The 27,423-nt window shown below is 44.4% G+C and overlaps 1 protein-coding gene across 2 annotated transcripts in view; it reads right to left on the reverse strand.

Moving 5' to 3' along the window:
• Positions 1-15,523: 15,523 nt before the first annotated feature.
• Positions 15,524-27,423, reverse strand: part of fbxw4 (F-box and WD repeat domain containing 4) — a 42,563-nt gene continuing 30,663 nt past the window's right edge. For both annotated transcript variants that reach the window (XM_080868367.1, XM_080868366.1), the window contains exons 7-9: positions 26,684-26,824; positions 16,223-16,364; positions 15,524-15,756 (exon numbers count right to left, since the gene is read on the reverse strand). In XM_080868367.1, coding sequence (XP_080724493.1) covers positions 15,622-15,756; positions 16,223-16,364; positions 26,684-26,824 — 418 coding nt within the window. In that variant the 3' untranslated portion in view covers positions 15,524-15,621. The remainder of the gene's footprint in view (positions 15,757-16,222; positions 16,365-26,683; positions 26,825-27,423) is intronic.

Raw genomic sequence — 27,423 nt, forward strand, 5'->3', positions numbered from 1 at the left:
GATTAGGTTATTTTGTATGCAAAGACCTGCCCTAGGTTTAAAATTACTGTGCTTGTAAGATACAGTAGTTTGTTGTGGTTGAATAGAAACACATATCTTACAGATTCCTATTTCCCTGTCTTGTAGGTACTTGGAGTACAAAGCAGGATCTGCAACATCAATGATAGCGGTCAATCCCACACAGCCTCAATTATCATTGTTTGCTCCAAGCATCCACTTATTTTCCCCTCCAGGACCTTATAGTTGGATGCTCTCTCCCCCTGTCTATCGTTGAGAATCCACATTTTAGACACTTCCTGAATGTCCTGGATAGCAAATACACTCCTGTGTCTAGGACCACCTTGACAGAGAAGCTGATACATCACCTTGTCACCAAAGTGAAGGGTGACATAATCAAAGCCCTGGAAATCCAGCTAAATGTAGCAATAACAACAGACCTCTGGTGTGACTGGAGGCTTCGGTCTTTTCTGGGAGTTACCGCTCATGTTGCCTGCAAGAAGAAGGACTCTTACAGTTTACAATCATTTTTGCTTGACTGTAGACTGTAGGGTGAGAAGTTCGGCCATCCGGGAGGGGCTCAGAGTAGAGCCGCTGCTCCTCCACATCAAAAGGAGCCAGCTGAGGTGGTTCGGGCATCTGACAAGGATGCCTCCTGGGCGCCTCCTGGGTGAGGTGTTCCGGGCATGTCCCACCGGGAGGAGGCCCCGGGGCAGACCCAGGACACGCTGGAGAGATTATGTCTCTCGGCTGGCCTGGGAACACCTTGGTGTTCCCCCAGATAAGCTGGAGGAGGTGGCTGGGGAGAGGGAGGCCTGGGCATCTCTGCTTGGGCTGCTGGCCCCGCGACCCGGCCCCGGATAAAGTGGATGAAGATGGATGGACGGATGTAGGCGTTTCACAGGGAAGAACGAATCGCCTCAGCATTTGACAACATAGTGGAGGAGTATGGCATTGGCCATAAAATAAGCTACATTCTGACGGATAATGCATCCAATATGAAGCAGGCCTTTAAAGTCAGGATGCCAGAAGTAGAGCACCCTGAAGGTGACAGCAGTGATAACCTCGATGATGAAACAAAGCAGAAGATTCTGATCCATGGTCAACGGGTGAACGTCTTTCTTGCTTCGCCCACTCGCTGCAGCTCATAATCAATGATGGGATGATATAGGTAAAGGCAATAGCTAGAGCCATTGCCAAACCCAGTTAGTTTACAACCCTGCTGCACAGCAGTAGTAACCACAAAGACTTGTGTGAGTCACACTTTGGCTCCAATAAGTCCATCCCAGCAGCAAACAACACCCGCTGGAATAGCACCTACAGACAGTTAAAGGCTCTGATCACACTAGACCACAGGGCCATCCCTGAAATGTGCAGCGATACAGAGAATTTAGTGTTTTCAACCCGAGAGTGGGCTCAGCTGAAAGACCTTTGTGATTTGCTTGAGCCTTTTTCTGAGGCAACAGACCTTACAGAAGGTGATCATCAGGTGACTATTAGCACGGTGGTCCCCACTGTTCTGGACTTGAAGAATCATCTTATAAAGATGGTAGTGCAATGCCCCAGGTCGTAACTATAGTCAGGGCACTGAAAAGATCCTTAGAGAAACGGTTCTCTGGAATTTTCTGGCAGATTTGCACAGACAAAAAGGATCCAGAAGAGCCGTTTAGCCATCAGATCTACTTCCTTGCCACCGTGCTCGACCCCCAGTTAGGACTGACCTGGGTAGATTTAGATGTCCAAAATGGTGAAACCGGACCAGCACTGAGGAGGTTCAGAGATGACCTTAAAAAGTGATTAATAGGTGGCTGTATGATAATAATTATCTATTGTTATTGTTGTTGCACTTATTATCACAATTTTATAGCATTATTGTGTGTTTGTGTGCATCCTTTTCCAGACCTTTTGATCACAGATGGAGATGCACCTGCAGCACCAACAGAAGAATGGTAAGTATTTGTATAGCGCTTTACTTGGTCCTAAGGACCCCAAAAGCGCTTTACACTATACACAATCATCCACCCATTCACACACTGGTGATGGCAAGCTACATTGTAGCCACAGCCGCCCTGGGGCGCACTGACAGAGGCGAGGCTGCCGGACACTGGCCCCACCAGGCCCTCTGACCACCACCAGTAGGCCACGGGTGAAGTGTCTTGCCCAAGGACACAACGGCCAAGACTGTCGGAGCCGGGGCTCGAACCGGCAACCTTCCGATTACAAGACAAACGCCCAACTCCTGAGCCACGATCTTAGATAATTCTAAGACAGAATTATCGCCCCGTGACATGTTGGCCAGTCACAGGAGCACACTCAGTGAGACACTGAGATTACCCAAAGGCACCACTGAACCACACAGGAAATCACTCCTGCCTGTGGATATGTCACTGCACAATTCGTCCCTCTAATACACAGTACAAACTGCAGTAGTTGTACACAGTTAATATCTGCACATCCACTACAGAGAAATAACAAAGTTTTACAGTTTGATAAGAGAGCTGCCTCAATTTCAACCATACAGATTTAATTTGTGTTATATACTGGGATATTTATAACTGTGCTATTTGTATATATTATAGAGATTTTGTTATATTTTGTAACTTTGCAACAAGAAGACAGCCGCATGTAGCTATGATGATGTTTGCTAGTTCACCTTACATGCATTAATGTAATAACGTGGTTAGCCTACTCAACGTAAATTACACACGAACAACATGAAGCTACTCACGCAGAGAAGAACGGCTGCTGCTGCATCATCATCCTCATCATTTCTGCTACACTGGCAGGGCTAGGGGCCAGGACTCTCCTCTTCGGGTTCTTGGGGGATGTTGCTAACTCCGGGTCCGATAACAGGCACCACACCAGCAGTAGATGCGCTTGGTGTGAGGTCTCGCAGCAAGCTATCAAATACGGCGCATTTCTCGGCTTTTAAAAAAACGCTATGCGTCGCCAGGTGTTTCATCGGATTCGAGGTGTTACCTCCTTTGCACAATATCACAGTATCAGCTTAAAGCACTTGTTGCTGCTGAGTTTGCATCTTTTGCTGTGAAGTACAGCCAGACTTTGACCTCTAGCTCTGCTCTAAAAGAACGTACGTACCTGGACCCGCCTACTATCCTCGGAAACGTAAAATGATTGGCTAGAATCTAAAGTGTATCACAGCTCAGGAAAAAACAAAAGCACCGAAATAAAGCACCGAAATGTGCGCTGCTTTTCGGTCTGGTCACTACCGTTTATGACAGAACCGATACCGGTACCCATCCCTAGCGGTGACGCAGATCTGAAGGTTAGACCGTCCCATTTCACAGCCTCGCACTTCCGGCCTTCTCGGTCTTCGAAGGACCCGGCCCACGTAGACCGCGAATGCCGGGTCCTCTGAAGGATGAAGCCTACGTTTTGGGACACAGCTCATATTAGGACACATAGAAGCAATGGTCATGTGACTTCCTCATTTTCAGTCCTCTTTCTGGCAGGACTCTGTGAGTTTTTAAAAGGTTACAACATGAAACCATCTGGCAGGTTCAATAGGTCATGTGTTAACAGTTTATAGGCATTTGTTTTTGTTGTTCTTTCCACAGAAAAATGAATCCTTGTAGGATTATCTGTATGAGAAAGTGTGGCTTCATTCACTAAATGACCTGGTTATGATTTTTGACTAAACTGTCTCCCAGGTGAATCAAACAATAACAAAACTCACTTAAGGAACAAAGAAAAGACAAACTTGCATCACTGATTTTGATTTCCACCAGAGGAGTCGGGGTCTAGATTTAGTGCTTGAGCATGTTATGTTTAGTTGAAACTGTTGCACTGTTTTCAGTAGGAGGTTAACTCTTTTAAGATCTCATATTCACTAAATTAGAAAATTGTAATGGCCAGAGTTGGCAGTTACTGTACTTAGGTAGACTTTTCAGCTATCTATACATTACTCGAGTATTTGTTTAACACCCTTTTACTTTTACTTCCTAAATTATTAAACACATATCTGTAGTTTTACTACTTACATTTTCAAAACATTACCAAAAATATTACTTTTGGTTTAAGACATTTGAGGGGAGTTGTTTGTCGCCACTGTGTGCCTTCAAACATCAAACGATAGAAGTCAAAACAGTAACACATGAAAAACAATCCTACTGGCATATCACCAGGTTATTGCATACAAAGAGATGAAAAAGGCAAAAACATGTAATTTATGCAGAATTTATAGTGTCATGGTCAGCGGCACATTTACACTAAAGCACTGTTGGGCTGGCGTCATGGTCAGTTTTCAATTGTGTTTCGATAAGAAACAGTTGTGTTTGTGGTGTGATGTTCACGTAGTAACTGTTTGGTTGTGCTTGGAAAAAAAGAAATGATTTTATTGCCTAAAATAGCAGTGATGGCGTTTTGCAAACATCTACTTTGCCAGCTGATTGCGTGCCTTGGTACACCTGGCCTGTCGAGGAAATAGTTAGCATCTAAATGAATTACAGGAGGCTTGGGATAGTGTGTTGTAGTCAGATGTAGCCACATGATGTCATAAAGCGATGTAAAGTGGGCAGGATAGAGGACCCAAAACACAGACTGTCAAAAAAAACTAAAGTGTTACAAAAAACCAAACTAGGAAAAAGTGGAACTAAACAAACAGGCAGCGCACACAGCTGGGAAATGAGGGAGATCACGACAAAGAACTGAGGAAAATAAAGGGCTGAAATACACACAAGATCATCAGGACACAGCTGGGGAAAACAAGGCACAGGTGAGCAAAATCAACTAATGAGCAAGAGGGGAGCTAAACGGAACACGACACACACTGAGACACAGACCTGCAAAACCCAGGGATCAGAGGGACAGAGAGGGCGAGAGACATGATGGGCTGGGAGAGAACACACATGGCAGACAGGGGAGACGAGGGAAGCATGGACACAACTAAAGGAGACAAGACACGCAGCTGGCCAGCAAACACGGCATAACACATAAACTCAACGACATATAAATAAAGCAAAGAATCAAAAATCACAAAGTAAACTCAAAAGCTGGGTGAAAGACCCACAACCATGACACATGAGGCATGTCCACGTAACATAACTGCATTCATACACAAACAAATCACACACAATTTAATATAATATAAAGGAAAAAGGCCTCCACCTGTAAAACCAGTCCAGTTTTGGTGTTGCCTCGTTGTTGCCCCTCTATTGCACCTGCTGGTAATTCCATTATTATCAGAGCGGCTGAAACTGATGAACAAACCTCCAAGTATCCGAGAGGTTTAACTGACTTGATGCTGTACTTAAAACTATTCCTTTAATTGACCTGTGTATAAGGAGTGGGTTGCTTTGAACATCTTCAAAATGGCACTGTACTTCTATTTGAATCTACATTTTTGTTGTAGCCACAGGGTTCCACATGTTGCTCTTGTACATCTATCCATCTAGATCTACATTTCAAATCTACTGCATTTATAAAAGAAAGAGGAAGACAAGAATTATCATGTCATGAAATCAAATTAAATTGAACCTTTTCCAGTTATTTATTTCTTGCATTTAATCTCCATTTATGGGTGAGTTTTATTTTAGGCAGAATACTAGTCCTAGTAATAACAATAGTGATATTTTTTGTGACCCAGAAAAGATATGTTGCTGTTGTAACTGTCCCCGTTCAATTCAGTCTTATTTATACAGCACCAAATCACAGCAAAAGTCTCCTCCTGGCCTGTATGATTAATTCAACTGTCAGAAGTCCCTGGGTGTTACGTCTCCTGCATGTAATGTCTGCACACACCCTGGTCATGGCTCTTACGGCCCTGGTACATTATTTATTGGACAGCATATGTTCTAATATATGCCATTAAGGCACAGACTCTCAGCAGACACCTTGCCATATGTGTGCTGACACACAAGCACAACATCGTTTTTTGTTTTTTGTAACAGTCCATCTCTATTTCTGTCTTGTTTAATCAGCTCGGGAGATGTACACACAAAATGCCAATTAAAAAAAGAAACTGTTTATTTTAATTAAAAAGAAAGCAAAAGAGGAATTCAAACAGGCCATGGGCTGTGCAGGTCAGTACACTCAGCAGTGTAGATGAGTGCAGAAATGAAATGCAATGTTGTTTGCATACCCAAGCCAAAATCCAAGAAGGGCATCTCAGGGAGGAGAGGCACATGACAGACGAGCTCTGAGGTCTTTTATATATTATATGATATAATTATATTATATATTTCTAATATAAATATTTATATAAACAGGCTGGAAGGGAAACCACGTGGAGTGGGTCATCACAAATGTCTAATTGCACATCTCTGCTGATTCTTTTTTTCTATAGAAGAAAACACCTTGGCTCAGCCAACCTTAGGCTCCTTAAGGACATGGAGATTTTTTTAAAATTATGAGGCAGCCTCTGTGTCTTTTTTGGCAAGTTAGCAAATGTAATAAAAATAAATTTTATACCGTATTTTCCGCACTATAAGGCGCACTTAAAATCCTTTAATTTTCTCAAAAATCGTCAGTGCGCCTTATGTATGAATTCTGGTTGTGCTTACTGACCTCAACCAATTTTATGTCGTACACGGCGCTCAGAAATCTGTCAAAAATGTTTTAGTACGACTTTGGTGAGTTACGAAGCTGCACCGCTTGATGGATTGTCAGAGCATTATCCCTGAGAGTTAAAAACTGTCTAAATTCTTTCACCTGTAATAAAATGATCAGCGTTGCTGCTTTACCAGGTGTAACAATTAAGTTTAACATCCAGGCATCCATGAAAACAGGATTTATTAAATTTAACGGAGTTGGAAGTTAGCAGGAAGTTAGCTCGCTAGCTTCCACCTAAACATGGCATAGCATGTTCTGACAGAGATTTCTGAAACAAATTCAAACGTACAGCTCTGCTATCACTTCCAACATAAATAAAGACAGAAAACTTAACAGCAGTAAAGTTTGTAGGGTTACTGAAGTTGGGCTAGCTGGTATATAATGATGTGCTACGTGATCGCTAGCAATACAGCTATGTTAGCATAACATAAACACAGTGAAGCTGGAGGCAGGATGCTAATCCATCCACAATACAATACACATTAATATACTGCAACAACATATCTGACTGTTTTGTTTTGCTTATTGTGCTTTATTATCCGATGCGCCTTATGTACGAAAACTGAAACGTCATTGACCAAAAAAATACGGCAGTATAATTCTGCTATGGATCTGGTGCTCAGAGCTTGTCCTTGCATGATAGATTCTTCTCTTTGCTCCTCTTTCTTCTCAGGTTTCTTCTGCATGAGGTACTCACTAAGTCAGTCAGTTGTATCCATCCTTCTGTTTGTTGTATAGTCCTGCACAGCAGACTGTACAACTGACACTCTGACACTTACTAGTCCTCGGCCTCCTTCCATTTGCTTAGCGTACAATCTCAGGATGCTGTATTTGGCTTGAAGTCCTCCATCCTTCTTTGTCTTGATATCAGTGGCTGCTATCTCCTCCTTTGGCCAGCTGATTATCCCAGCAGCGTAACTGATCACTGATCAGGTAAAGGGGTAAATCAACACCTATGCCTTGATCACGCAGGGTATAGAGGTCGATTGCCAAAATCTTGTTCTTCCTATTCAGCTAACTCATCAGGACTTGCCTTACTCTCTGCAGGTGGCTGTAGCTCATGGTCCCATTTGCCTGTGGGATTCCCAGATACTAGATGTCTTTGATGACTGTAATGTTGCCTTCTGGTAGTACAATACACTCAGTTCTGATTACCTTCCCTCTCTTTGTTACCATCCGACTATACTTCCCCAGTCTGAATGAGATTCTGTTGTCGCTGTAGATTCTATTGGTGTGGATCAGTGAATCGATTCCTTGTTCACTCCTGGCATACAGCTTGATGTCACCCATATAGTGGAAGTAGCTGATGATCCACTGTGTAGTCGGTAACCGTAGCCAGTCTTGTCAATGATCTCACTGAGGGGATTCATGCCTGTGCAGAACAGTAGGAGGACCAGGCATTTCCTTGGTAGATACCGCACTTGATGGTGACTTTTGCTATTGGCTTGATCTTGGCCTCTAGTCTCTTTTTCCATGGAGAGTACTGCTCCTTGTGGCTGTTCATCTTGTAGCCAAGCATCTCCTGATCACTGCTGGTGTAGTGTAGCTCAACTGATTAGCCTCTGCGATGGTCGCAGAAGGAATTGTCTGTAATGCTGCATTCACATCTCCCAGGAACCCTTCAGAGAGTACTTCACATACTCATGTTAATTGGCCACGGAGGGTCCAGGTTTCCAACTTTGCCATGATTACATCTTTCAAGTCATTTCACTCAATGCTCCTTCAATTGTACTTGGGGCTTGGTACCCAATCTTGAGTTCCCTGTGATGATGTCTTCCCCCTGACCTAACGTCCTGGCTCCCCCTTGTTGTAGCATTTGTACTGTACCTCATCAATCTCCAGTTGTGATAGCAGTTGTTCTTCCAAATGTTGGAACACTGAGTTTCAGTTTCAATTTTATTTCTATAGCACATTTAAAAGACCAAGGTACATCAAAGTGCTTCACACAAGAACCAAATTTGCAGGGTTACAACAATAGAAAAAAAAAAAGAAAATACAGTTATTATTACTGGAAAGTTTCAGATAAGTGGCATGGCACAAGTTAAAATATAATTTGTTAAAAGGCTAGCTTAAACAGGTGGCTTTTTAAACGTGATTTGAAGGATTGAATGGGTTCCGATGCACGGACATCAATCGGCAGGCTATTCCAAAGTTTAGGTGCGGCAAATGCATGATCCCCCCTAGTCTTCCGTCGGGACATTGGTTGCACTAAGAGCCACTGAGTGCTCTCTTTGGGGGTGTATAGGTCAAGGAGCTACTACTTTTTTCACTGTCAGTCCGATGTTGGGTATCACATCCCACATTCTCTTCATGTAGCCACTTCCTGTGGGGTTACATGCGCAGTAGCATTCTAAAAGCGCCCCTGTTCTCATCCCTTGCCCACTTATGCCTTCTTATTCCAGTAGCCCACTTCTCATTAGTATGAGACAAGGTCCTGACATGGACCTTGTTAATCCTGGTGAGGCGGTATGGTTTCACTGATGTCTCTCTCGCTCATATCCGAGGTAGGTTTGGTTAGAATGGGGGATGCAACCTTGGGACCCTTACTGATAAAGAAGCCTTGATTGGGAGTCGAACCCCTGACCTTAAGTTCGGAGGTAGGGGAGGGGCCAGTTGTGTCAACAGAATTGATAGTAATACCAATGGACAGCTGTCTGTGCTTGTAGGGTCGGTTCACAGCGGCCCTTCAAGCTAACCTGTAGCCCAAATAAGTGACCAAAAATAACAACAATCAAAAATTCTATTTAACTAAATTCTATTTACTCATTGGCTCAAGTGGATCGGCCTACAGGGCAAATACCAGTATGCCAGATTACCAGCCCAACCCTGTTAATGTACCTTGTTTTTAATGTAATGATTTTAATGTTAATCTAAAGCCCTTTGAGTTGACTTAAATAAATCTGCCTTGCCTTGCAGTCGGATGGAGGACCGTACACTATCTGGGGTACCACTTGGGAGGTGGGCATGTGCGCCCCCAGATAAGCAGAATATGGTCGTGCCAGATTTCCTCTCCCACTCAAGGCAGGCCAGATGTTCCACGGCCTAAGTCGGTTGGTGGAGATATGTGGCGGTTGTGGGCTGTACCCTCAGGTGCAGGGGTGGTGCAGTGGGTTCAGGCAGAGGCCACATAATAGGGACAAAAGTGATGACAAATCTAAGGGCCCATGACTGACAGGTGCCCTAGAAAACAGTCAAACAATCAATTAGTCGGATTCTGTGATTTTATTTTTTAAATTACCCTGTCACCATAAATTAATACTTGCTTCACAAGGTACTTATACCTAACCCTTACTGTTTGGTTTGCACCAGGTGCAAATGTGGCGGTGTGAAAGAGGAAAACCAATAAAGGTAACTAAATTGTACTGACCACGCCACCTAGAAGTGGATCTAACCCCATGAAATATTACATTAACCAGTGCAAAGGTTTTAACAGCTACAAAGGCATGAAGGTTCATTATTAACAAAGCAGAGGTATGGCCAATCAAGTTAATAAAAAAAGTTTATTAAACAACTGCAAATCCTACAGAGCTGCAGAAACAAAACTGGCAAATTAAGTGGCAGGACTTGTAACACCAAACCTTTAATGTAGCTAAAGACCGGCCACCTGTGAAGGCAACCTGCAGGGAGGAGTGCCCAGGGGTGCCACCACCACTCACCTGTGATGTCTCACTGCAGTCCTCACAGCCACTCTCACTGCAGCTTAAAGGGAGCTTTATACTTGTTTCCCAGTCTTTACACTCACATGCATAAGAAAGAATCCCACCAAATCCCAACACCAAAATAGAACTCCAGTTAAAAGCACCATCAGGCACACCCAAGCTGGACACCAACAAAGTGAGGTGTAGCAGAGACGCGCACACAAATGGTACACAGCATGATTAAAATATAATATAAAGTTAACACAAAACACCACAAAACACAAAGAATAACCAAACAACACAAGTCAACAAGACAAGAAGACAGCCGCAGGGTAGGCCTGCAACAAAAGAGAGAAAAACAGTTATCTGGGGTTCACCCTACTATAAAGCAAATTGCAGACCTCCTGTGGGGATCCTACCACCCTTCAAGAGTCAGGGAGTAGGCCACAGCTGCTCCCTATAACCAGCCTCTGATGAGAGAGCTAGGGGAGGGGTGAATGTTCATGCTGTGTTCACAGACACCATGCAGGAACAGAACATCTCCTACAAAATCTAACCCACTACACAAGCACTGCTGGGGAGCTGGGGTGTGATTCTGCAGCACAGTGTTACAGAGGCATGCCAACCAAGCCACTCCTACAAAATCCAGAGCCTTTAAGAACACAAGTCAAGCCTAGTCCACCTGAGGGGCCTGGCCACCAAGGAGTTGTTTAAATACCTGAGTGACCTGAGTTCATCCCATTGTTTCCAGACTCTGCTTCCTCTACAGAACATGTGTCAGTGGGATTAAGGAGTATTCCTTCCACTGCCAGACTATATCCTCAGTTGAGAACAACAGCACCCAACCCACGATATATACCGTATGTGTAGATCGGGGCAGCTGCAGCTACTTGCAGCAGCCTCAGCAATGAAAGTGCAGAGCATGGCCCATTAGGATTCAATATACCCAGCCTCCTTCAGAATGGTGTCAAAACCCTGCAGGAGTTGGGAGCTGAAGATCTTCTGGACTGGAGCTTTTGAGTTGAGCTGAATCCGACTAATAAGACCGCCAGGACTGCCGCCCCTGACCATCACCTGACACACATTACACCCGACCTCTATGGCAGGCCTCTCCTGGCTGCTCCAGGCTAAGGCTCCTCGAGCTCCCTCCCTTGGTCTGGCTCCAGGGTGGGGCTCTATTCTGGGCAGAGTAGACTTTTTCCTTTGGGTTAGTTCCTAGGTTCGTAGGGGTTGGCTGAATGGCCTTTCGAGTATGACAAAATAGCCCCTGGAATCACTGGGACACACAAACCCCTCCACAATGATAAGGTGGCAATTTGTGTGTGTGTGTGTGTGTGTGTGTGGGGGGGGGGGGGGGGGGGGTATCATAATTTATTATTATTATTATTATTGTTATTATTATGATATATTGTTTTATCCAAATATGACCTGCAGTCTCAAGTAGTCCTTGTAAGACCTCACTTTCCAAACACCTCTTTAAATGCACACATATAAAGTTAAGACTCCACTGACGCTCAAACTTTACTCTTCTCCTGTTGAAACACCTGCTGGACTGTATGGGAGGTTTTGACATTTCCAGATGTGTGGTTAAAAAATTGATCTCTGTTTATCAAATGGATCCTCATATTGTACAAAGTGGACTTAGGAGATAAAACACTGCATTCCTCCAGTGATGCCACAGACTTTAATCCCTTCAGCGTCTGGATCCAAGCTGCTATTTCATGTTGTTGGGAGCAAAGGACGAGCTGTGTTTCCTTCTTTGGACTTAGTCTCCAGAGACAGTGTTTGCACATGATTGTATGTGTTGAGCATTTGTCTGCACATGTCTCAAGCTAATGGATAAGGAATTTACTGGCAGGCTCAGGCATGCTTTCTATGTCCAACAAGGTAGTTTGGTTTGGTTTGCTTTTACTATTTTATATTATCTTCACATGTTTTTGGTCATTAGCATCCACATAACTTGAAAACTTAAAAATAAGTTTTATTTGTTGTCGTCTATCATTCACCCAGGCCTCACCCCGAGTTTCTGATTTTTCAGACTCTTTATCTATTTTCGTGATCAGCTCTAGATGGATGGATGCTAAAAATGACAGCCTCAACATGGCATTTAATCTGTTATTAGACTCAATTGGTTTCTGTCAAAATGTAAAAGAACCCACCCACCACTTTAATCACACTCTAGATCTTGTTTTAACATATGGCATAGAAACTGAACATTTAACAGTGTTTCCTGAAAACCCTCTCCTGTCTGATCATTTCCTGATAACATTTACATTTACAATAATTGATTACACAGCAGTGGAGAGTAGACTTTATCACAGTAGATGTCTTTCTGAAAGCGCTGTAACTAAGTTTAAGAATATAATCCACCCACTGTTATCATCTTCAATGCCCTGTACCAACATAGAGCAGAGCAGCTATCTGAACGCTGCTCCAACAGAGGTCGATCATCTTGTTAATAATTTCACCTCCTCACTACGTACGACTCTGGATACTGTAGCTCCTGTGAAAACTAAGGTCTCTAATCAGAAGTACCTGACTCGATTAGAACATGCTGTAGGTATTACAGGTGCTGTGCTGCAGTGGTTTGTATCATATCTATCTAATAGACTCCAATTTGTGCATGTAAATGGAGAGTCCTCTTCACACACTGAGGTTAATTATGGAGTTCCACAGGGTTCAAAAGCTTACTCCAAGGTTCCTCACAGCGTTACTGGAGGCCAAGGTAATGCCATCCAGTAACACTGTGAGGAACCTTGGAGTCATGTTTGACCAGGACATGTCCTTCAACGCACATATTAAACAAATATGTAAGACTGCGTTCTTCCATTTGTGCAACATCTCTAAAGTTAGAAATATCCTGTCTCAGAGTGACGCTGAAAAACTAGTTCATGCATTTATTACTTCCAGGCTGGACGACTGTAATTCATTATTATCAGGAAGTCCTAAAAACTCGCTGAAAAGCCTTCAGCTGATCCAAAATGCTGCAGCAAGAGTCCTGACAGGGACTAGAAAGAGAGAGCAGATTTCTCCTGTTTTGGCTTCCTGTTAAATCCAGAATTCAAAATCCTGCTCCTCACATACAAGGTCTTAAATAATCAGGCCCCATCTTGTCTTAATGACCTTGTAGTACCATATCACCCTATTAGAGCACTTCGCTCTCGCTCTGCAGGCCTACTTGTTGTTCCTAGAGTATTTAAAAGTAGAATGGGAGGCAGAGCCTTCAGTTTTCAGGCCCCTCTTCTGTGGAACCAGCTTCCAGTTTGGATTCAGGAGACAGACACTATCTCTACTTTCAAGATTAGGCTTCAAACTTTCCTTTTTGCTAAAGCATATAGTTAGGGCTGGACCAGGTGACCCTGAATCCTCCCTTAGTTATGCTGCAATAGACGTAGGCTGCCGGGGATTCCCATGATGCACTGGGGGTTTCTTCTTAAGTCACTTTTTTCCCTCACTATGTATTTATATAGCACTCTGCATTTAATGGTTAATTATTAATCTCTGGCTCTCTTCCACAGCATGTCTTTATCCTGTCTTCCTTCTATTACCCCAAACTGGTTGCGGCTGATGGCCCCGCCCCTCCCTGAGCCTGGTCCTGTTGGAGGTTTCTTCCTGTTAAAATGAAGATTTTCCTTCCCACTGTCCCCAAAGCACTGGGTCATATGATTGTTGGGATTTTCTCTGGTTTCTTTGTATTATTGTACAGTACAATATAAAGCGCCTTGAGGCGACTGTTGTTGTGATTTGGGACAATATAAATAAAACTGAATTGAATCGTAATCTGAGCACTGATATGTATTATAGTGAAAATGAGGGCTAAAGATAACAATAACCAACTTTCTTAAATTTTGAAATATTTATAAATCTAATGTAGAATCTAATCTATGGACCTGAAAAACACATATGTGCCGATGCTGTTCATAGACTAGCTCCGCCTTCAACACCATCATACCATCCAGACTCGCCATGAAACTCCGTGACCTGAACATTGGCTCCTCCCTGTGCAGCTGGATCCTGAACGTCCTGACAGACATCACCTCATCCACACTTCCACTCAGCACAGGTGCCCCCCCAGGGATGTGTGCTCAGCCCCCTGCTGTACACCCTATTCACCCACGACTGTACAGCAACACACAGCTCTAACACCATCATCAAATTTGCAGATGACACCGCCATCATCGGCTGCATTTCTGATGGAGATGAGACGGCATACAGGGCAGAGGTGAAAGCCCTGACATCACGGTGCCGCGACAACAACCTGCTGCTCAACGTCAGCAAAACCAAGGAGCTCTGTGTGGATTACAGGAGGAGGCCACACCCCCATCCACTTCGAAGGAGCAGAGGTGGAGAGAGTCAGGCGCTTCAGATTCTTCTTCCTGCGGCGCCTGAGAAGATTCAGCATGAACCCCAGAATACTTACAAACTTCTATCAATGCACCATTGAAAGTATTCTGACTGGCTGCATCACCACCTGGTACGGCAGCTGTAACGCTCTGGACTGCAAAGCTCTGCAGAGGGAGTTGAGATCAGCGCATCACCAGGACTGAACTGGCAGCCATGCAGCATCTCTACAGACAGCGCCGCATGAGGAAGACGCAGCGGATCCTCTCTGATCCCAGCCACAGACTTTTCTCACTCCTGCCGTCCAGCAGGCGGTTCAGGAGCATCCAGACCTGCACTACCAGACACAGGGACAGTTTTTACCCACAAGCCATCAGACCTTTGAACTGCTGACATCCCATACACACCGCTACACACTCACTACAGTTACAGGACTCTGCACACTGTCACTTCAACAAATGCCACTTAAATGCTCGTTGCACAAACTTGTAAATACCAACTCGTCTTCAATTCTCTAATGTTTAATACTTTATTTCTCTCCTTTTCATTATTATTATTATTATTATTATTATTATTATTCTACAGCTAAATTCTGTTATTTTCCTCTTAATATAACTGCACACTCTCTACATGCTCATGTAAAGCTGAGGAGCACGGGCCAAAGAATTTAATTATGGATGAATGTGGATGCACGGTTTATCTGTACATGACAATAAAACATGAAACTAGGTGACCTGCTCTACCTCCTGATTACATCCTTTGTTACGTGGTGACACCAACAGGCTGAATACATGATTAGGAACACTGGCTCTGTGATTGGCTGCAAACCAGAAACTTGGAGGAAGTCAGTGAACACTGAAGTCACTTGTTCTTCATGGTGAGTAATCCTAACCACCCTCTACACCACTCACTCGCAGCACAGCACTTTGCCTAACTGACCGATTTGACACCAGTGTTAAAAGAATAGAGTCATGTGCTCTTTCATTTGATCTTATTTTATTACACATTTGTAATAGTCAGAAAATAGATATTATATTTATGGAAATGATGAAACTACAAGCAGCGTCTGTGTGTATCATCTAATCTGGGTGCCATTCTGTCTGAAGTCCAGCGAATGCACAGCAGTGGCCAAGGCTGCATACAGGTGGGAGCTGTTGAACCTCAGGCAGTACACCGGGCTGCTCACAGGGTCCGAGCTCAACTGGAAAAACTGCAGAAAAGACAAAACTCCAGATGTAAGGAACAGCATCGAGTGCCACGACATTTATAATCCATCACATCAGATCCTGGACATGTTGCTGTGTGGAGGTTTTTCTGTGGCCTGAGGATTGAGATGCATTTGTTAGATAATTCCTCAATCATCTGACAAAGAGGTCCTCCACATGACTGTGTAGAATTAATGGATCCTCACCACCACCTCCTCCAGCACATATTGGACACGCAGCTGAAAACTTTCTGTGCCACTGGCATCACATAGCGCTACACCTACATGAATTTGAACCTTTTTATTGTATAATATTTAGATTTATTGAACAAAAAACTCACTTTTCTTTAAACTTTGTTGGTTGCTGTAACATATAATTGCCCAACTTTTGGGATGAATAGTTTTGTGTTCTTTTAGGCGTGTCAGACGCTGTGTTTGGTATATTTCAGTTCAGTCCTGTTTCTGTCCTTACCTGCAGACATTCAGTCTGCCGTTTGTCCCAAAGACGTACAACACCGTAATATGAGGAACCGCTGGCTATCATGTGGTTTCCATCTGTCTGGATGCAGTACAGCGCGCTATCATGAGGCTCCTCCCACTCCATTGCACACTTCCTGTAAGAAAGGATGACTTAATGCATGCTGATATGAAAGAAAGATTATTATTATTAAATTTGTAAATATAATAATTTGTATGACTTGTAAATATATGTTTGTAAGCTGGATTTATAAAAGCATAATTGTAGTTTACTCTTCATGTCAGATTCTCTGCTTGTCCCAAAATATGGCAAAAACATGTCAAACCTTTCGACAAGCTTACTGAGGTGTTAGTGCCCACAGCGTTTAAATCATATGTACCATTTTTCAAAAATGATATACTGTTGGATTTCTTGTACTAAGCCAACTTCAAAGCACCCTATGATGAGCCAGCCAATAAAATTCAGTGATTATGCAGCAGACTAACACTTAGGACCATATCTTAACAACCTCACGTCAAAACTGTTGTTTGGGCTTTGTCCCAACTTGTTCGTTATCCAAAAACAATCATTTAACTACAATAACGTCGCAGTGAGCAAGCGTGACACGGTTCGAGTCATAGTCTTCCCTTCTTCATCTTTGCCAACATCTGACAACTTAGGATGAAGTTAAACAACACAGTCGAACATGGTGGGCGTCTAAAATTTATGGCACATCACAGTCCTTGTGGAACTAATTGTTTCTTTCCATTTCCATTAAATTCATGTGTTCAAGTGTATTTCTCAAGTTACACAGACATAGACCTGTTAGCACAGCTCATATATTTAATGCCAGGATATAATAAACATGAATTTGTGGTTATGGTGAATTTGTCAACATTAAATTCGTAATTTAATATCCTGAAATTAAGAATGCAAGTCGGGATAATGTCCTCACACGTGATGTAAACACAATTGGACACACAAGTGTGTCAAAGGTGTGTTCTTGGGTTGTTAAGCAGCAGAGTGATTCTTACATGCTGTGGGGATACGATTTTTCTGTCAATAGACATCAATCCTCCATTAGTGCAGCCTCATCAATAAGTGATGGAGCGACACCGGGACAGACATTGGTGTAAGGAAGTGTGCATGCACACACACAGAGCTAACCTCTACGGGGAGCTGACCTGCTAGACTCTGAAAGTGAGACACATAAACAATGGAAACCACAATCAGAAAGACTTTATTAACCCCAAAGGAAATGATTTGGTCACAATGGCTCCATCACCAGCTGCTAATATTATCTACAGGTACTACAGCCTGTTTCAGCTGAAGCATGGTTTTCAATAAACTGCATGCTCAAAATGACGTTTGGTCCCGTTTCTTCTTTTTTACATGTTGAAGCTCGAGTTGGAAACTTGTGAAGATTCAACCATGCAAAATATGATTTTTTGCAATTTTTCAAGCAGTCTTAAACTTTTGATCAGGACTGTATTAAGTTTTGTCACAGTCTGCCAGTCCTCACCGGTCGACCTGGCCGTTGTTTCCGTGTGTTGTGTTTTTGTCTCGCCTCCTCTCCCAGTCTCCTATTTTCCTGTTTGTGTGTTTCAATTCAATTCAATTTTATTTATATAGCGCCAAATCACAACACCAGTCGCCTCAAGGCGTGTTTCTGTGTGATGATGTGTGTGTGTTTCCAAAAGTCCGGTTTCACGTGTCATCTGACCTGGAAGTGTTCCTGTGCTGAAGTCGGCCACACCTGCTGCTCATCGTCCTTCGCAAGCTGCAGCTGATTGTCATCGTCAGCAGCCTCCCTACTTAATTGTGCGGCTGAGCTTCAGTCGACGCTGCATCGTTGAGTTTACTCGTCAGCACAGCGGTTGATAGCTTATGAAAACTTTGCGTGTGTTTGGATTGCCTAGTTGACAAATGTGTGTTTCTTCACCAGGAGTTGGGATCGGAGTTTGTCATGGAAGCGGGGCGAATGCTGAAGTGGGCACAAGTGGTACTGAGAACGCACCCTGAAATCACATGTAATGACTTTTTGGCTAAATTGTTGCTGTTTTTGACGAGGTTTCCCACCAAAAATGTGAATTACACGTGTAAACAGTGTCCTTCCAGGGTTTCATAGTGGAAAAGGGGCAGCTTTGGCTTGAAGTGGCCCAAGCCGAAGAATCAGAAATACAGTGGGATGCAAAAGTTTGGGCAACCTTGTTAATAGTCATTATTTTCCTGTATAAATTGTTGGTTGTTACAATAAAAATTGTCAGTTAAATATATCATATAGGAGACACACACAGTGATATTTGAGAAGTGAAATGAAGTTTATTGGATTTACAGAAAGTGTGCAATGATTATTTAAACAAAATCAGGCAGGTGCATAAATTTGGGCACCACAAAGAAATGAAATCAATATTTAGTAGATCCGCCTTCTGCAGAAATGACAGCCTCTAAACGCTACCTGTCGGTTCCAATGAGAGTCTGGATTGTGGTTGAAGGCATTTTGGATCCTTCCTCTACAAAACATCTCTCGTTCCTTCAGGTTTGATGGCTTCCGAGCATCAACAGCTCTCTTTAACTCACAGCACAGATGTTCAATAATATTCAGGTCTGGACTGAGATGAACGTTCCAGAACGTTGTACTTGTTCCTCTGCATGAAAGCTTTAGTGGATTTTCAGCAGTGTTTCGGGTCGTTGTCTTGTTGAAAGATCCAGCCCCGGCGCAGCTTCAGCTTTGTCACTGATTCTCCAGAGTCTGCTGATACTGAGTGGAATCCATGTGTCCCTCAACTTTGACAGGATTCCCAGTCCCTGCACTGGCCACACAGCCCCACAGCGTGATGGAACCACCACCATATATAACTGGAGGCAGCAGGTGTGTTTCTTGGACTGCTGTGTTCTTTTTCCTCCATGCATTACGCTCCTTGTTATGCCCAAATAACTCAATTTTAGTTTCATCAGTCCACAGCAGCTTATTCCAGAATGAAGCTGGCTTGTCCAAATGTGCTTTAGCGGCTCTGTTTGTGCTGTGGGCGGAGCAAAGGCTTCTGCATCACTCTCACATGCAGCAACTCCTTGTGTAAAGTGAACCGAAAGGTTGAACGACGCACAGCGACTCCATCTGCTGCAACATGATGTTGTAGGTCTTTGGTGCTGGTCTGTGGGTCGACTCTGACTGTTCTCACCGTCGCTTCTGTCTATCCGAGATTTTTTTCGGTCTGACACTTCAAGCCTTAACTTGAACTGAGCCTGTGGTCTTCCATTGTCTCAATATGTTCCTAACTGTGACAACAAACGGCTTTAATCTCTGAGACAGCTTTCTGTGTCCTTCCCACCATGATGGTGAACAATCTTTGTCTTCAGGTCATCTGAGAGTTGTTTTGAGACCCCCAATTCTTCAGATAAAATTAAAAGAGGAGGGAGACTTACAATTGACCCCCTTAAATACTCTTTCTCATTATTGGATTCACCTGTGTATGTAGGTCAGGGGTCACTGAGCTTACCGAGCCAATTTGAGTTCCAACAATTAGTTCTGAAGGTTTTGGAATCATTAAAATGACAACAGATTTATGCACCTGCCTGATTTTGTTTAAACAATTCTTGCACACTTCCTGTAAATCCAATGAACTTCATTTCACTTCTCAAATATCACTGTGTGTGTCTCCTGTATGATATATTTAACTGACATTTTTTATTGTAACAACCAACAATTTATACAGGAAAATAATGACTATCAACAAGGCTGCCCAAACTTTTGCATCCCACTGTAGTTGCAGATGTTGAGAGATTCACAAACTTTTACAGGCGGTTTATCAGGGACTTCGACACAGTGGTAACATCCCTCACACAACTTGACCACTGAAGTGTCGTTTCAGTGGTCTCCCTCTGCTCAACAGGCTTTCGACCAGATTAAGAAGCTGTTCTTCTCCACTTCTATCCTGGTTCAAGGGGACCTCAACAAACTCTTCATGGTGGAAGTGGACGCTTCTCACCCAGGTCAGAATCACACGTCAGTTTCTTCAGCATCTGTTTTGTTGGCCTTCTTTAGTGAGAGACACACATGAATATGTGACGACCTGCTTGGTTTGCGCACAAAACAAGGTGCCAAATACTCGTCCCGCTGGCCTGATTCGACCTCTGCCTACTCCAAAGAGGCCGTGGTCTCACATTGCCTTGGACTTTGTCACTGGCCTCCCGCCTTCATCAGGTAACACAACCATCCTTACCATAATTGACCGTTTTTCCAGGTTGGTGCACTTTGGGCTCCTCTCCGTGAGCCCAATTAAATATTTGTAACCTACAATTTGTAGGTTGGAAGAAAATTGTCTTTTTTAATCACGACACATCCTTATCACACTGAACTATGTTGAAAAGGTTGATGGAACCCACTGGAATAAATGAAGGCTGAAAAATAGATTTCAGCTTTGAGATACAGGTAGTGCTGCAAAGGTTCAGCACCCATTCTTAAAAATGTTAATAGGACAATAGAAAAGTAGACTGCACACAAATGGGGAAATTCCTCTTTAAAAAATACGATTTCTCAATGAAGTGTGGAGTTCTAGCGAGGCACAAACATCAACCTATGGAACCAGTTCTACGCTGCACTTGACAGACACGACCACGACTTGTGACCCCATACAGACAGAAGGCAGCACACACTAGGAAGATATCGGAGGCACTGTGAAGTATCCTGAAAGTTTATGATCTTCAGGTGAATAATTATAAAGATAAATTTGAGGTGATTGGAATTCTTGTCAAATGAGTAAAAAACAGGCTCTTTTTTTATTTTACATGTCTTGCTTGTCAAATTTCCTCACAGCAACTTTACTTATTGATACTGTGTCTATTCTAGGTTGCCCTTAAGTGGTTATGGGGACCATCAAGCATAGGCATGAACCCCCTCAATGAGATTATTGTCAAGACTGGCTACGGATACCGAATACGGGGATTCCCAGGTACTTGTAGATGTCTTCGATATCTGCAATGTTGCCTTCTGGTAGCTCGGTCCCCTCGGTTCTGACTACCTTCCCTTTCTTCGTTACAATCCGACTACACTTCTCCAATCCAATGGCATTCCTTGCTGTAGATCCTGGTGGTGTGGATCAGTGAATCGATGTCTCGTTCACTCCTGGCACACAGCTTGATGTCATCCACGTAGAGGAGGTGACTGAGGATTGTCCGTAATGCTGCATTCACATCTTCTAGGAGACCTTCAGAGGGGACTTCCTGTATTTTAAATGTCTTCATCCCAGCAATATTCATCCTGTTTGCAAAATCCACACCATCTGTCCTTCTGTGTCTCTCTCCTTAACACCATTCCTACCCAATACCTCCTCTTCACCTACTTGACTATTAACGTCTGCTCCATTCACCACTCACTCTCTACCACTTGAACCAACTTGAACCAGCTCACTGCAGTTTCTTTCTTTTCTGACATCCAACACTGACAACCTTCAACATCACAACTTTGACTTTCAGATTCAAATGAATGATCCTGTTTAACACTCCCTTCATCTACACAACACATGCTCTTCCAGGTCTGCTCAACCTGGTCTTGGGCACACACAATGTTACTTCTCTCCTCATATCAACCAGCTCCCTCCCTTACTAGTCATGGTCCATAAACCAATATGATGTAGGGGTGGCTGGAGCATAGGAGAAGAGGTAAAGCAGGTCATCTACTAATCGGAAGGTTGGTGGTTCAATCCTTGGCTGCTCCAGTCTGTATGCCAAATATTCTTGGGCAAGATAACTCCAAGTTATTCCCAAAGGCATCCATCGGAGTGTGAATGTATATGAATGTTAGATACAAACACCAATGCATAGGATGCTTCTATGAATGAGGCATGTTGTGCATGTGCTTTGAGTGCTCAGATAGAACAGAAAAGCCCTACATAAGAACCGTGGTACATAATATTAATATGGCCAAGTCTGGAGTCTGTAGGTCACTCCAAACCTCCCTGTTCACCCCGGCTTTGGACTGACATTAGGAGTGATAATAATGATTATAGTTATTGTAAATTTTCTTAAAACGACCAGACCTTCATTTGTTGGCACACATGGTCAGCATGATTTATGCAGACGTGTGAGTGTATGCACTGTTAGTAACTGAGGGTACTGATTCCACACTGGACCGTATAAGCACCATGGCATCATGTAAAATGTGTATTAGTTTTGTTCTTTTGTTTTATTTCTTGAGTGATCACAGTGCATTTTCTGCTGAACCTCTGACAAAGTGCAGCTTCAGCATGGTCACAGAAGTCTTTTAAGTCTTGTTAGGTTTGTGCATATGAATTATTGATATCTAAAGAGGGACCCCCTCCTGTGCCAGCCATTCTCCAAACCCAACTCCTTTCATAGTCCCTAGAGAGATCAGCCAATCAGATCAGATTTGTCTTACTTGACTGATCCCTGAGAAACAGAGACTGAAACTCCTTGTAACCCTTTTGATCCAAAATAATGTCGTTATATAGAGAATTGCTGGTTAGCTGCCTGCACTGGTCATAGAATAATGGTGTTCTGTCAGGACAAGCAAGGCAAGCAGTGTTTGCCTTTTAAAAGCTAAAAATTGATATAAAATGTTCCAAATTAAGTTATCTCTCTCTTTTCATCTAAGACAGCGCTGTCATAAAGCCCCTCGCATGTCAATGTGTGCATCCAGCTTTTACACTACTGCCATCTTGTGGCCACAGTCGTCTATTGTCGCTGAAACCTGCGCTTATTTCATCTCGTAGCAAAGTCTGGTCTGTCTCTGAGGGCATGTTCATCTCCCATTGACAATGACTGCAGCTGAGGAAGCTGAGAGGCCAGCAGCTTGTATCTCGTGATTTATGAGGACACACTCTGGACGAAGCGCTGTTCTGTGACTTTACACTGATCGGAGAGAATTGGTGTGAGGCGTGTTTGCCTTTCTGTAAGAGCATCCCCTGCTTCAAAGAAATTGTGCCAACTTCATGCAAGCATTCCAACTTTGATGGCAGTTTGTAATGCACATACTGCAAGAACCTGTTTTCTTCTGCTTATCCACTTCAAGGTTGTGGGAGGAGGGGGTGGGGTGGGGTGGAGCCTGCTGTCATAGAGGCAGAGTACATTCTGGACAGGTCGCCAGTGTATCTCAGGGCTAACACGTAGAGACTGACAACCATCACACTCACATCTACAGCATCATTCATGTCTTTGGAGTGTGGAAGGAGCCATGCAGACTCAGAGCCCAGGCAGACTCGGAGCCCAGGCAGACTCAGAGCCCTGGCAGACTCAGAGCCCTGGCAGACTCAGAGCCCTGGCAGACTCAGAGCCCTGGCAGACTCGGAGCCCTGGCAGACTCGGAGCCCTGGCAGACTCGGAGCAAAAAAAAACAACAGAAACAAAACACCAAGAAGAACAATTTGCAGCTGAATTAGGTTTCGTTTTGGTAACATGACTGGGTATAAAAAAGACCGTCTATATGAGCCAGCTTTTCTCAAAAGTAAAGATAGGCAGAGGTTTGTCAAATTTGTTTGTCAATTGCAAAAACTTTGAATATTTCATCATCTACAATATGCATGAATCAGGCTTACATTATGACCACCTGCCTGATATTGTGTTGAGCCCCCTTTTCCAGTCAAAACAGCATTGACCCATCGGGGATTGGACTCCACTAGACGTCAGTAGCAGTGCTGTAGTATCTTGCAAGATGTTAGCAATAATTCCTGTAAGTTGTGAGATGGGGCCTCCATGAATCAAAATAGTTTCCCCAGCATATCCCACAGATCGTTGAGGGGATTGAGATCTTGGGAATTTGAAGGCCAAGTCAACACCCAAACCTTATTGTACTCTTCAAACTGATCCTGAAACAGTTTTACGTTACGGCAAGATGAAATGTCCTGATGAAAGCCATAAAAGATAACTGTTTCAATGAAACTGTGTGCATCATCTGCACGACTGCTTGCTTGTACGAGTCAAGCAGGACCTAAGGTTTCCCAACAGAAGCCCAAAGCATCACTCTGCCTTAGCACAGTTGCTCTCTTCTCAAAGGGCATCCTGATTCCAGGTGATCCCCAGGAAAGTCTCACACACATGTACCCGGCCATCCACGTGACATAAAAGAAAATGTGATTCCTCAGACTACGTCATCTTCTTCCATTGCTGCAGTTTTGATGCTCACATGCCCATTGTTGGTGCTTTTGACGGTGAAGAGGGGTCAGCATGTGCACCCTGTAATCTGTAGTTATGCAGTCCATACACAACAAACTGTACTGCACTGTGTATTCTGACGCGTTCCATTCAAAACCAGCTTGAACTTTTTCTGCAATTTGAGCTTCAGGAGCTTGTCCGTTAGATCAGATGACAAGGGCCAATCTTTGGTCCCCATATGCATCAATATGCCTTGGTGGTCAATGCCTCGAAGAGATTCTGGCAAACCGTCAGACGTCTCAGGAGGGGAAAGCGGTGCTCTACCTGCACTGTGTATAGTGCTGGTGGAGCGCTGCTGACGTCGACTGAGAAAATTGTCAGGCGGTGGAAGGAATACTTCGAGGACCTCCTCAATCCCACTGACACGTCTTCCGAGGAGGAAGCAGAGTCTGGGGATGAGGGGAATGACCCGCCAATTTCCGGGGGCGAGGTCACTGAGGCAGTTAAACAACTCCTTGGTGGCAGAGCCCCTGGTGTTGATGAGGTCCGCCCCGAGTTCCTGAAGGCTCTGGACGTTGTAGGGCTGTCCTGGTTGACACGCCTCTGCAATGTTGCGTGGAGATCAGGGGCAGTACCTGTGGACTGGCAGACCGGGGTGGTGGTCCCCATCTTTAAGAAGGGGGACCGGAGGGTGTGTTCCAACTACAGGGGGGTCACACTCCTCAGCCTCCCTGGGAAAGTCTATGCCAGGGTGCTGGAAAGGAGAGTTCGTCCGCTAGTCGAACCTCGGATACAGGAGGAACAATGCGGTTTTTGTCCTGGTCGCGGAACACTGGACCAGCTCTTTATCCTCTCCAGGATACTTGAGGGTGCATGGGAGTTTGCCCAACCAGTCTACATGTGTTTTGTGGACTTGGAGAAGGCATTCGACCGTGTCCCTCGGGGTGTCCTGTGGGAGGTGTTGCGGGAATATGGGGTGTCTGGCCCATTGCTACGGGCCATTCGATCCCTATATAACCGTTGCAAGAGCTTGGTTCGCATTGCCGGCAATAAGTCGGACTCGTTCCCGGTGGGTGATGGGCTCCGCCTTTGTCTCCGGTTCTGTTCATAATTTTTATGGACAGGATTTCTAGGCGCAGCCAAGTGGCGGAGGGCTTTCGCTTTGGTGGCCTCAGAATCTCATCTCTGATTTTTGCAGATGATGTGGTTCTGTTGGCTTCATCGGGTGAGGGCCTCCAGCTCGCACTGGAACGGTTCACAGCAGAGTCTGAAGCAGCGGGAATGAGGATCAGCACCTCCAAATCTGAGGCCATGGTTCTCAGCCGGAAAAGGGTGGAGTGCCCACTCCGGGTCGGGGATGAGTTCCTGCCCCAAGTGGAGGAGTTCAAGTATCTCGGGGTCTTGTTCGCGAGTGATGGGAGAAGGGAGCCGGAGATCGACAGATGGATTGGGGCTGCAGCTGCAGTAATGCGGATGCTGCACCGGTCCGTCGTGGTGAAGAGGGAGCTGAGTGTAAAAGCGAAGCTCTCAATTTACCGGTCGATCTACGTCCCTACCCTCACCTATGGCCACGAGCTGTGGGTAGTGACCGAAAGAACGAGATCGCGGATACAAGCGGCAGAAATGAGCTTCCTCCGAAGGGTGGCTGGCCTTTCCCTTAGAGATAGGGTGAGAAGTTCGGCCATCCGGGAGGGGCTCAGAGTAGAGCAGCTGCTGCTCCACATCGAAAGGAGCCAGCTGAGGTGGTTCGGGCATCTGACAAGGATGCCCCCTGGGCGCCTCCTGGGTGAGGTGTTCCAGGCATGTCCCACCGGGAGGAGGCCCCGGGGCAGACCCAGGACACGCTGGAGAGATTATATTTCTCGGCTGGCCTGGGAACGCCTTGGTGTTCCCCCAGATAAGCTGGAGGAGGTGGCTGGGGAGAGGGAGGTCTGGGCCTCTTTGCTTAGGCTGCTGCCCCCGCGACCCGGCCCCGGATAAAGCGGATGAAGATGGATGGATGGATGGATGGGTCAATGACCCTGTTGCTGGTTCACTACTGTTTGTTCCTTGGACCAGTTCTGATAGATGCACACCACGGCAGGACAGAATTACTACACAAGAACGGCAGTTTTGGCTTTGACCCAGTCGAACTGGCATTTTTAACATTGTTGAAGCGCCATCAAAGATGAAGCTTTGCTAGCGGGACTCCGTGTTTGACTTGTGTCTCTGTGTCTCTAACTGGAATCAAACCAGTTCAACCAATTTATGATTCACTGAATTCAGTGTTTATTTACATTCATACAGCAACACAACTTTTAAGGAAACAAACTCCAGAGAAACACTGACTTTAAAACCAAACCTGGCAAGAGGAAAATGGTGGCATACCTTGGGCAGAGTCGAAGGTCCCACAGTCGAATAAAGGTATCATAACCACAGGTGAAGAGCTGGAACGGAGACTCAAACCTGATATCCAGCACACCGGCACCACGACGAAAGTCTGAGCCCAGAGTGCCTAAGGATATCGATCTAGTGAAGACAGGAGTGGTAAATGTATTTATTGAGTTTTTTTATTCCACATATGAAATTAAACAGAGTTTAAAAACTGAAAAAAAGAAACTGAAAGTTATTTTTTTGTGGTTTTGTGTTTTGTTCGCCAGCATGACATTGCTGAGTCATTCCTATGCTAATATGCACAGTAGGTTGAATAATTAGACAAATTAATGCTTAACTAGTGGTGCTCTAAGGGGCTATTGGAGAGCTTTATAATAATATGAATACAGTATAGGGCGATACACAACTGTTATTTAATACATGTTAGTCACAGTTTCAGTATTTACGAATAAAAGCTACGTCTCACTCAACATCTGTCATTGCTTTAATAAAGGCAAGAGCCAGAGTGTCAAGCCACAGTATTCTGCCAGCCCCAAGCATGGATGAGTGCAGAGGACTGCATCGGGAAAGGGAACCAACATAAAATCTTTGCCAGATTAAACATGAAGATCATCAACAAAACGTCCGTACTGGAATGGGCGTGGCCCAGGTTAACAACGACTGCCACCGGTGCTGTTGGCCAGGATGGTGCCGGTGGAAACGGTGCTACTGTTGGCTGAAGACGGAGGCGTTGA

Source organism: Rhamphochromis sp. 'chilingali' (genome assembly GCF_963969265.1).
Source record: "Rhamphochromis sp. 'chilingali' genome assembly, chromosome: 20".
In the NCBI taxonomy this organism is placed as follows: domain Eukaryota; kingdom Metazoa; phylum Chordata; class Actinopteri; order Cichliformes; family Cichlidae; genus Rhamphochromis; species Rhamphochromis sp. 'chilingali'.